The following is an 11,835-nucleotide window of genomic DNA, read 5'->3' on the forward strand; positions in this document are numbered from 1 at the left end:
TAGTCTTGGGGACAGAGCCATGGCCGCAGCCTGCCCCGCCTCAGGTGTGCCCGGAGCCCCAAAGCCGGGTTGCTGGGACGTGGGAGTATGACGCCTCATACTCCCAACTTTCGCGTTCTTCCCGCACCTCTACTCACCCAGCCTCCTGTTTCTCTCTCCATCCATCAGGCAACACTGAGGGTTCCGCTGTCTCCAGAGGCCGCCCACCACCCTTCCTTGGGACCACTGTCTGGGCCTCATCAGCAAACTGGACGGGAGGCCCCACGGTTAATGAGTTTGCCCCAGGAGTCCATGCAAAGGTGAAACCAAGGGCAAACATGGGTCAGAAGGTCACTGGAGGGATCAAGACTGTGGACATGAGGGACCCCACGTACCGGCCCCTGAAGCAGGAGCTCCAGGGTCTGGACTACTGCAAGCCCACCCGCCTAGACCTGCTGCTGGACATGCCCCCTGTGTCCTACGACGTCCAGCTGCTCCACTCGTGGAACAACAACGACCGATCGCTCAACGTCTTTGTGAAGGAAGACGACAAGCTGATCTTCCACCGGCATCCGGTGGCCCAGAGCACGGACGCCATCAGGGGCAAGGTCGGGTACACACGCGGCCTGCACGTATGGCAGATCACGTGGGCTATGAGGCAGCGGGGCACACATGCTGTGGTGGGGGTGGCGACAGCAGATGCCCCCCTGCACTCCGTGGGGTACACGACCCTCGTGGGGAATAACCACGAGTCCTGGGGCTGGGACTTGGGGCGCAACCGGCTCTATCACGATGGCAAAAACCAACCAAGCAAAACTTACCCGGCCTTTTTGGAGCCGGATGAAACATTTATTGTCCCTGACTCATTCCTCGTGGCCCTGGACATGGATGATGGCACCCTGAGCTTCATTGTGGACGGACAGTACATGGGAGTGGCTTTTCGAGGACTCAAGGGCAAAAAACTGTATCCTGTAGTGAGTGCCGTGTGGGGCCACTGTGAGATCCGCATGCGCTACTTGAATGGACTCGACCGTAAGTGTCCTGTGTTCTGTCCAGTGTGATGGTTCCTGGACTCCCTGTGGCCCTGGGATCCTAGCTGCGCCTGCCCAAAAATTTACAGTCACTGGAACTAGAAAGTCTTTTAGTAGCTATCCCAGTGTATTCAGATCCTCAGAGGCTGTTTTTGCATGCCTCTGCTTAAATGAAGAATTCTAACTGGAGTCTGCCAGATTACCTGATAGCTTCTCGTGGATAGGTGAATGAATGGGTGGCTGGATGAGTGGATGGATGGATGGACGGACGGATGGTTAGATGGATGGATGGATGGATAAATGAGTGGATGGATGGATGGATGGATGGATGGATGGATGGATGGGTAGATGGATGGTTGGATGGATGGCTGTGTGGGTGGATGAATGGGAAGGTGGATGGATGGGTACATGGTTAGATGCTCTTTGTTTCTGGTTGATCTGCCTCCAGTTTTGATCTGCAGTTGACCAAATTCTGTCACAGTAGCCAACATACTATTGAGCTGGGATTTGCCGTTTTGGGGTTATGAGGACCTCTTACATAAATGAAAGCCAGTGACCTCTTTTGCTCATTAGATAGGTTTAGGGTCTCTCTCTTCTGGTGCCAGAGGCTTCTGAGTTGGTTCCTTTAGACCAGGTCCCCTGGGAGGGGCTTGTTCAGTCATGATGTCAGGAGGCCTTTGGAGAAGAAACATGTGGATTAGAAACAGGTTGAATCAGCAATGATTTCCACCAGTCCTTTGGAATAGGGAGTGGCCTTTCTCAGACTGCACGTGAAAATAGCCCACATGTGGTGACATGTCCTAGTTTAGGAGGCAGAGGACTCTGTGGCTTCATGGCTGGGACCCATGGTGACAGGAGGTCCCAGAGTTCCAGAACTATCCATCCCCACGTTTGACCCTTAGTGTTCCATAGGTCCTTTCTACCATCTTCAGACCTCAACTTGGAAAGGGGGTGGGGCAGAAAGCTTTGCCCACCCACGTCTTGACTGTCCCTACAGGACAGGTTTGGCCTGGCACCCAGTAGGCCAGGTGAGCAGTCAGGGACGCCCTGCCGGGGTCAGAGCACAGATGCTTACTGTGGTCTTGCAGCGTCCAAACCGTCAGCTTCTCCCACACCTCTTCCCTGCTTCAGCCTTGGAGAATGTCAGAGAAAATATCCAGGGACATAAGGCAGAGGGACCTCTTAAACAGTTCTCTTTGGAAGCTGCCACTACCCGTCTTTCCCTTGCTCCTTGCCTCTGCCTTTGGCCTGGTGATGGCAATGACCTCACCAGTGCAGCCTAGTATCCCTGGGTCATCGGACTCCCAGCAGGGGCAACGAGCTGTGCCTCTGGCAGGTAGCCTCCCTGAGGAGGTAACTTCAGATCTGGTCTCAGGAACCTGCAGAGCAAGTTCTGTGAGTCTGTCTCCCCAGGTGATGGTAGTAGAAAGTCCATAGTCAAATCTGCCCTAGGCCGGGACGGGCAGGGTTTGGGAGAACCAGACACCTCCTGCCCAGAACCTAGGATCTCAGGAGCCCTAGCCCTGGCAGAGGAGTGACCATGGCCCTCGGTAACTTACTGCCCATTCTGTGCAGATGGAGGAATGGATTGCTGGCTGCCCATGCTGTCACTGGCCTGCTGGTCTCCACAAGAGCGGTGCAGCCGTCACCCCCTCCAGTAACAGGTGCATCAGCCCTCCCCATTCACAGAGCCAGCTCTAATACAGAACACAGACCGCCCAGGGGCCCAGGGGGACGCTAGCCTGTTAACTGTGGCAAGTCGGGGCACACCCCAGCAGAACTGTTCCTCTGCTGAGTCAGGGCAAGCCTCGGCAAAGGTTCTGCCACAACAGTCCTGGAGGCCCAGACGGGCATCTTATAAAGAGAGGCCCGTCGTCAGCTCTGCATCAGATGGGAGGTCGAGTGATTTTGTAATTTCTTGTCGGGAGGAAATGGAAAGGGATTAAGGGGAGTGGGAATGGGCGTGGGAATGTGTTGCTGAGGGTTGCATCTGGGTTCTGGGTCTTGGGTGGAGACTCCAAGTGCCAGGTGGCTTGAGCCTACCTTGGATTCTCTTGATTAATGATGAGGACCCTCTCCCCCGAAATGTCATGCATAACCCAGCGGAGTCTGCCTTCCCGTTGGGCAGCCAAGACAATTGCTGGGAGGCAGCAAGGAAAGAATTTACTCCAGAGGCAGTCAGACGAGGAAACGAGGCAAGCCTCAAATCCAGCTCCCTGAAGGGAGAGCCGGGGTAACCTAAAGGCAAAAGGAAAAGGTCTGGGTAAAAAGTTGCACAGGGAGTCTGCCGCTGCGATCAGTCCCGTGAACTCTCTGGTTACTGGTTTTGATGAAAGGGAGAAGAGACAGAGAGGCCATGAGGCTTGGGGAGAGGAGTGGCCTGGACAACAGATGAAGAAGGACTTCTAGAAAGACAGAGGCGATGCCAGGTTGAGCACGGGGAGGGCTGAGAGGTGTCCGTCAGCTGTGGCAACAAGGCCATCACTGGTGACCTTGACTGAAGTCGTCAGGGTCGGGTGGAGTCAGAAGCCTGACAGCACTGGGTTTGCAGAGGAGCGAGAAGGCCGGTGTGTTCGATTCGGGGGGCTGCTGGAACAGATGACCGCCGCTGGGTGCTTAAACCAATAGAATGCGTTCTCTTGCCGATCCGGAGCCCAGGCTACAAAGTCGGGTGTCAGCAGGATTAGTTCCTTCTGACGGCTCAGGGGGCTTCTCCCCAGGCCTCCGTCCTGGCTCCTGCTGGTTGCCGGCAGTCCTTGCTTGTGGACGCATTCCCCCCGTCTCTGCCTCCATCCCTACATGGCCTCCTGTGTCTGTCCTCATTTTACCGGGACACCAGCCATTGGATTCTGGGCCCGGCCCAGCCCAGATCATACTCCAACATGACCTCACCTTAAGTAATGACATCTGCAAAGATGCTATCTCCAAGAGGGCCACATTCTGAGGCTCCAGGTGCTTCTGAATTTAGAAGAGGGGGACACTATCCCCCCATTATATATACATATATATATAGAGAGAGAGAGAGAGAGAGAGAGAGAGAGAGAGAGAGAAATGTGGAGACAGTGACTCTAGACCATTCCCATGAGACCCCCAGACCACCCCCTGAGGGGAAGGTGAGACAGTAGTCAGATGGGGTACCTATTGGGTGAGGTTGAAGGGCACCTAAGTCTTCTGCCCATGAGAGTTTGCCTTACCTTCCAAGGTCACTGAGGAACGGGGAATATCAAGGCGAGACGGGGTCCGTGGTCCACCGGGAGCAGAGTGTGGAAAGCAGAAAGTCTGGCCAGGGCTGGCTAGAGACATCATCTCGGGGTCACAGCCTTGGAGGCTTTCTGACTTGTTAGCCCTCCCTGGGCTGTCTGGGAAGTCATCCTTACCCTTCTTCCCCACCCTGCCCCGCCCCACCCCACCCTGCCCCAGACACCAGGTCCTGACCTCCACAGGGAGCAGCGGTTTGCAGAGCTGGTCAGCCAGACTTGCTAAGCGGGGCCTCCCCCGTGCTGCAGGGCTCACCGCAGTGAACGGTCTATAGTCCCTTCCCCTGTGCGCCAGGCCCACCCTCCCCAGCAGCATCCCTGTTCCCTTCCCCTGTGCGCCAGGCCGACATCCCCAGCAGAGTCCCTGTCCCCTTCCCCTGTGCGCCAGGCCGACATCCCCAGCAGAGTCCCTGTCCCCTTCCCCCGTGTGCTGGTCAGACCCTCCTACCAGAGTCCCTGTCCCTGTACTGAGGCCAGAGCAGAGCAAAAGCAGAGCTGGTGATCAGTGTGTCCCTATGTGACCCCCCCCCACCGTCCAGCCAGCTCTGACCACAGGCCACTTGTTCTGACCACCTCAGGCCTTGAGACCTTCTGGGGCTGAAGCCACAGCCAGAGGGACTGTGGTGTCACTTTCCTCTTTCCTGGGGTGAAGGGGAGGACGTGACCATTGTAGCGAGGAGACAGGCCCACTGTGGCCTCCAGGCCTACCTGTCCCCTCCCTGGAGACGCAAAAAGGAAAGACCTACTTGCAAGCCGTAGGCTGGCCACCACCCAAGGGAGGGTCCCTGCCCCATGGGTCTTCCCTGCCCCCACCACTTGTGACCGCGTCTCCTGCTAAGGAAAGCTTTCCTCTGCGTTCCTCCATTTTCAAATTCTCCCTTTTACAGCTCCCAGATAAGTTTGGTGAGGTTTTTTATGATTGTGGGTTCAGAGAGGGTTCCGCTCTTTTCCTCAGGAGACTTTCAACTTGGTGGCCTCCTCCTGGGGTCCTCCTGGCCTCCCTAGATGCCCTCCCGGGGTGCCTCACCCAGTGGTGGATCCTACCTGCACCTGTTCCCGCTGCGCTCCAGGAAGCCCCTAGGCAGGGACGCTAATCACCTCCACCAGCAGGGGCTTCCTTCGGGGGGAGGGAGGCCACTGAGGAGGGAAGGGGTCTTTCTAGGCCCCCTGTCCCCCGAAAGGCTGGCATATGAGGGCAGTAGGCTCTCAGAGTCAGGAGAGCAGGGAACCAGAATTACCAAGCCACCCAGCCGGGCGTGAGGCGTCGTTTCCTGGCTGCCAAGAACAAGGGGTCGTGTTTTGTTTTGCTTCTTTTTTGTAAGAACCGCTTAATGTCGAGGGGAAACGTGCACATAGGCTGATGGTCCTCCACAATGGCCGACCTCCACCCATGACTTCCTAGAATCCATTTCACGGAGAATTTTCAGTGCAAGCTTCTTGCAGGAGTGAGCGGGAGGTCAGTCTCGGGACCGGTGAAGGCGACAGGGTGGGGGGGGACAGGAATGTGGCTGGATCAGGAGCGCTTCTTGACGTGAGTGAGACCTCACAGACCTGAAGTTCATTCCCTGAGCCTGTGAGCTAGTGCATGGGCAGGCCCTGGAGGTGTGAGTGGGGCTGTAGCCTCTCTGAGGAGTGTGGACAGGTCGGGTCGGCATGCTGGGCCGTGCACGGTCAGACAGGCCACCCAGTAATCATTCCTCCTAGAAACCTAGAAACGTGGAAGTTAGCAGAGACCCTTTCTCGACCTTCAGCTCCCATAAACAGCACCTGATTCACTCTCCAAATAAACCTTGGCCTTCCCTGTTTGGGAACGTCGAGGGTGGAACTCCAGTGGGCGCCTGGCTTTGTGGATGGAGCTGGATACAGAGTCAGCAGGCCCCTGTCCAAGGCATTGAGGTGGGGAGGCCTTCTTGGGTTCCATCAGTGACCAACCGAAATCAGGACAGACATTTTCCATGGCCCGGTACCCACGTCTGGTTGCACTCCTGCTCTCTGCCCGGTCTTTGGAAAGCCCCCAGACCATGACCCCGTGCATCGTTTGCCCCCTACAAGATCCAGGAGGGAGGGGGATGACCTGTGTGTGTGTTTGCATCCCCCAGGAACAGACCCATCCGTGGGATGCTTGCGTGACTGGTCGTATTTTCAGCTCATGGTGCGTCACTATATCTGCTGGCTGTGGCTTCTACAGCTCATCCTGGCAGGACTGGGGCGTCTGAAAGACACATCCCTTCCAGGCTCACAACCGCTCTCCACCTGGATTACTCAGTGTGGTCCTAAGATGGTCAGGCTTTCCGGGGGAGTGGAAGGAGGTAGCCACAGGTCCTCATCCCTTGGGGTAAACCGCAGGGGACTCTCAGGAGCTTCCTCCCCATGCTGGTGTAGAGAGAGCCTGACTACAGAATTGGCTGGATGTGCTGCATGTCCACGTTCTCGCCCTCGGCTCTCCCCTCCCCAAGCCATTTCCCCATCCGTAGATTGCAGGGGCCACAGTCCCTGCCAGGCACCCCCTTCATGGTCCACAAGTTGCTGCTGGTGATGTTTTAAAGATTATTTATTTATTTATTTATTTGACAGACAGAAATCACAAGTAGGCAGAGAAGCAGGCAGAGAGAGAGCTCCCCGCTGAGCAGAGAGCCCAATGCGGGGCTCGAACCAAGGACCCTGAGATCACGACCTGAGCCAAAGGCAGAGGCTTTAACCCATTGAGCCACCCAGGCACCCCTGCTGCTGGTGATGTTAATTTAAGTTGGCTGTCACCAAAAATAAGGGAGCTGGAGCAGGGGGTGTGCAGGGCTCTGCTGTTTAGAAGCATTTCTTAGTGAGGGTCCCCATGGGATGCCTGGAAACCATTAAGCTAAGAGGGTATAATGGGAACTCCATCTCAACCTTCCCTCCGCAGCCCTGCTCGGCGCTCTGGCCACATTCAGTGGTTCTTGATACTTTCTTAAGGGTCCCCAACCAGTCAGGGGAAAGCCCCTCTGCCTCCCCATGGGGGTCCAAACCACATTCTGGAGGGAGAAGGGGCTGGCCCAATGTGGCAGATGGAGGGAGCTCCTGAGTGGAGGAGAGGAAGGGCCACGCGTGCAGGACGCCACGATGGGGGAGACCCAGGGCTCCATGGGCTTGGGGAGAAGCCCACCCCTGCTCCCCAGGAGTCTAAATGTTCACCCCTTCAAAGGGCGAAAGATAATTTAGCTCATCCTTCTGCCTCTGACCGAGGCTCCCCTTGATCATCCTGAGCTGTCCAGGAATGGCCCCAATTCAAAGCTTTTCATGAAAAACACGGACCGTTTCAGTTCCCTTTCCGGTCTCGCTGTGGCTGACGGCCCATGGGAGATGAAGAGTAGTTGCCTTCTTTGAAAGCCGGGAATTTAGTAAATGTGTTACCAAGCCTGAGCCCGAGTGTGTTGATAACAGCTCGTCGAGATGTAATTCACAGGCGGTACCAGTCCCGTGTTTAAAGAGCGTGACCACTAGGCCACCATCAGTGTGATCAGCTTTAGAACACCTTCATGGCCCCCCGAAAACCTCAACAGCCCTCACTCCCCCACTTCCTCCCAAAGCCTCCAGCTGTAACATGTGCTCCTCAACACTTGAGTTTTTTCAATGTTATTTTTAATATTCTGAGACACACTTTGATCCCCTTCTCATTGAAGGCATGGGGTCCCGAGGGAATGCTGGTTTTTTTTTTCCCCTCAGTTTTTTGACCACAGGGGAGTCTCCGTGTCAAGGGGACACCCTGGCCAAAGCCACAGATGCCCGTCCCTTTAGCTCTTTCCGGATCCGCGACGCCTCAGGGTGGCCCTGAGCAGCTGCAGATGTGCTCGCCAGGAAGCGTCACCTGCAGGGAGGCAGGGAGAGTGAGGCCCCCTCTGCCCCCCCCCAGAGGAGAGTTCATCTGAGACATGGGCTGCAGGGAGCCTCTCTTGGGGGAAGACAGGTGCAGGCTGTCTGGGGACATAAGGACCAAAGTGCTTACGCAGGCTGCGGCTAGAAATTCCTCTCAAATCCAGGCGCCCGAGGCAGCACCATGAGCCCTGCCTCAGTTTCCCTAGCTGTAAGATGCTCTGGCGGTGCCGGGGGCAGCCTCGAAGGTCCCGGCTGTGGAGGCTGGGCTGGCATTGTCACCTGCTCTGGCCTGGGCCCCTGACCTTCACCCAGTCAGGTGCGAAGAAGGGCAAGGACCTAGGGTTTCTGCGGACTCTGCCCCCTCAGGCCCTGGGATGGCCAGGCCTGCCTCCGGGCATTTCTTCCATCTTCCTTGGCGGCACGGTTTGGTGGCCAAGGATGTGGTGGCCGAGCCGGGCTGCCTGGATTGGGACCCTGGCACGTAACCTGGACACGTGGGGCCCCCTCTGCTTCAGCGCCCTCACCAGTGCGGTGGGGACGGCTGCGGGACCCGCGAGCGCCGGGCTAACGTGGATTCCCTTCCCGAGCGCCTGTGTGGGGTCTGGAGCTGGGGCCCGTGCTGGGACCGGCTGGCTTCCATGTGCTGTGGTCGGACACGCAACGAAGGCTTGTCGGGTGGGTAAGAGGAGGGGCCGCCTGGGCTTGGACCTGGCTCCTTCTCCTTCCAGCGCTGTGACCCTGGGCGAGTAATTGGGACTCTCTGTCCCTCAGTGTCATCTGTTTAGTGGGGATGATAATAGTGATGTGTCCCTGCGATTGTTAAGTCCCTCCTTACGAAGCATAACAAACTCTTCAATGAGTTTGCGTCTCCAGGGGGCTCACAAGGGTGCCTGGCCCAGAGCAGGTTCTCTCCGTGTTTGCCATTAACAGTTGATTGAAAATGTGAAGTTGCCTCGTTGCTGATTGTAAGGTGACACATCATAGTACGGCTAGGGTGGCTGTCCCTGTTAGCATTGTTCCTTCTAGAGCCTTCTAGAGCCATCCAGAGCCATGCTAACCTGTCCTCGCTCTCTCCTCCGTCCCCCCAGCCGAGCCCTTGCCACTCATGGATCTGTGCCGCCGCTCGGTGCGCCTGGCCCTGGGGAAGGAGCGTCTGGCTGACATCCACACGCTGCCACTGCCGGCCTCCCTCAAGGCCTACCTCCTCTACCAGTGATGCTCCACCCTGCACCGCCAGCACGCCAGCCACCCGGTGCCACCATGCAGGCCTGCCGCCGTGCCCTGCACCTCGGACCGGCACCCGGCCACCTGTCCATTCCCCCGCTGCCCCTGCCGGCTACTGACAGCTCGACGCAGGCTCCTCCATTCCCCGTCCCGACCTTGGCAGAAGCCCCCTGCACGCCGTTTCCACAGTCCCTCTGCGGAAGAAGACCCAGAGAACAGACTCCTAGGAAGCCCTCCACAGAGCTCCAGCCCACCCTCGGGGTGGCACGAGGATCTCCATGCTCCCTGCCCCGACCTGGCAGGGCCCAGGAGGAGGCACCCCGGCCTCCTCCAAGAGCATATCCCAGGGCCGTTGAGAGGTGCTCGGATGAGGGCTGGTGCTGAGGCCAGCGGGGCCACGCTGCAGCAGACCACACTCAGGACGTCAGAAACTCATCACGGACACTGAGGCAGAAGCCAAAATGGGACCTTCCACAGGCACACAAGCACCCACCATCAGCCCCGGCTGTCAGCCCCCCGGTACCCTGTATTTATTCTTTTAACAATAACAAAAGCCATTTATTTATTCCATTTAGAAAGGAAACCTTGTTTCATTCCCCTCTCTCCAGAGTGTTCTGTTGCTTCCCTTCTACCTGCCCCTCCCCGGGATGTGTGTGTCTCCCCTGTCCCTCTCGTTGGGCTGTGGCTGTGGTGTGTCCTTACGTGGGCACAACAGTGTCTCCCTGTGGGTCCCTGCCTGGACCTACAGTTCCCAAGGGGCTCTGCTCTGGGTTCCTGAGCCTATGCAATATGAGGGTCTTGGGGGACCCGTCTACAAGGGCTATGGTGCGCCCCTTGTCTCCAGCCAGGAGACATCCATCTTTGTACGTGATTTTCCTTCTTTAGTCTTCTGGGGGGGGGTTTGCTTTTGCTTTCCCAGCTGAGACCTCCCATGCACATCCTCAGAAACTCTGGCTTCCTGGAGCTGGAACTAAGAAGGGAGGATGAGCAGGTCTCCAGCCCCAGGGAAGCCAGGGGCGCGGCGGGGCGGGGAGCCCAGAGTGAGGTCGAGGCCCCTCGGAAGCCATCGCAGGCCTCCGCCTAGTGTCCCCGTCCGGGCTCTGTGCCCAGGGGGAGCAGCCTCAGCTCATCACGACCCCCCAGAGCCACACGAGGAGCAGGGCGGGGTGGGGCGGGGCAATAAGCGGAGGAGGAGGACCCCCGACTCCCTGCCGCAGCCCCCCCCATGTAGCAGACCCCACCCCTGCAGCCACGCTCACCGCTTCTTTGATCTCGAAGTCAGCTCGCTTCAAATCTGACTTCTGTTCATTTCTGTACAGGTACAATAGATGACTTTATTTGTTTAAATGTTTAATATATATACATATATATTTGTCTGTAAGAATTATGTTTTAAACAGCTGCTGTAGGGTACCTTGAAAAAAAAAAAAAAGTCTTCCAGTGGAGTATATTTTTTAAAGCACAAAATTGGTGCCAAGTCTGGGTGAGGAATGTAAATTACCCCCTTATTATTTTGAATTTTTTTTTTCCAAGTTGGGGGAGAAACCTTACCTGTAAGACTTTTAAAGACTTTTCCTCACTTCTGTTTCAGGGTGGGTCATGTTCTCATGAATGTTGCACACAAGAGAGTTTTACTTAGATCCCAACCTTCCCGCCTTGACCCAGTGTCCTCCCGCCGGCGCTGGATGAATCGTGGGCTGTTGGTCCTTTCTCTGCCCCTCTGTCCCCCGGCTTCCCAAACCTCAGCCCCACCCTTCTCTCCTCTCCACCCAGAACCTTGTGACCTGTACAGTTTTGAAACTCCTGTTCTATTTTATGATGATTAATAATAGTAACCTAATAAAGGAAAGTTTATTAAAATACCAAACCACTTTTGAGTCCCTCTTTGTGCCTTGGGGGGAAGGGAAAGGGGTGTGGCCAAGCCCTCCCTGGGTCCGTTTTCAATAGATAATGAGGTGATCCCCTGGGACCCCATGGCTGAGGATGGGAGGCCAGCCAGAGCCCCCATGAGGAGGAGAATCCTAGAGAGGTGATCCTAAAATGTCTCCATCCCTTTTCAGAAGTTCATGAGCCTGCAGCCCAGACTGAGCCTTTCTGAGCCTGATAAGAAGGATTCTGCCCATCGGTGAGACCTCTGGCTCATCAGTGTCCTACAGCTTGAGTTGACAGTGGGCTTTTTAGGGGCAGAGTAGAAGCCCGAGGGGGCATTCTCTGAGTCCAGGCTCTGCACATGCAGTAGAAGGAGCTGGTCCTTTACTCACTTCTGTGTCCCCAGTGCCAAGCATGCAGTGACACTGATGAGCTTTCTCAGGGAACCTATCCTCCCCGCTGCTGTGGGCAGGACCCCCCCAACCCCATGACCTAGCAGAGGAGACGGGAAAATCTGGCTTCTTCAGCAGATTGGTGAGTGATACGTGAATAGTCAAGACATTTACTAGATACGATCGCATGTCATGACTAGTCTGCAAAGAATTGGCAAGAATGCAGTTCAGCTCC

At 56.4% G+C, this 11,835-nt stretch overlaps 1 protein-coding gene across 1 annotated transcript in view; it reads left to right on the top strand.

The window, feature by feature from the left end:
- Positions 1-10,069, top strand: part of LOC116871024 (SPRY domain-containing SOCS box protein 1) — a 106,462-nt gene extending 96,393 nt beyond the window's left edge. Inside the window, exons 2-3 of the mRNA XM_032863332.1 lie at positions 169-1,011; positions 9,205-10,069. Coding sequence (XP_032719223.1) covers positions 318-1,011; positions 9,205-9,332 — 822 coding nt within the window. The 5' untranslated portion in view covers positions 169-317 and the 3' untranslated portion in view covers positions 9,333-10,069. The remainder of the gene's footprint in view (positions 1-168; positions 1,012-9,204) is intronic.
- The last annotated feature ends 1,766 nt before the right edge of the window (positions 10,070-11,835 follow it).

The sequence above is a fragment of the Lontra canadensis genome, unplaced genomic scaffold, assembly GCF_010015895.1.
Source record: "Lontra canadensis isolate GAN:19392208 unplaced genomic scaffold, GSC_riverotter_1.0 scaffold25, whole genome shotgun sequence".
NCBI lineage: Eukaryota > Metazoa > Chordata > Mammalia > Carnivora > Mustelidae > Lontra > Lontra canadensis.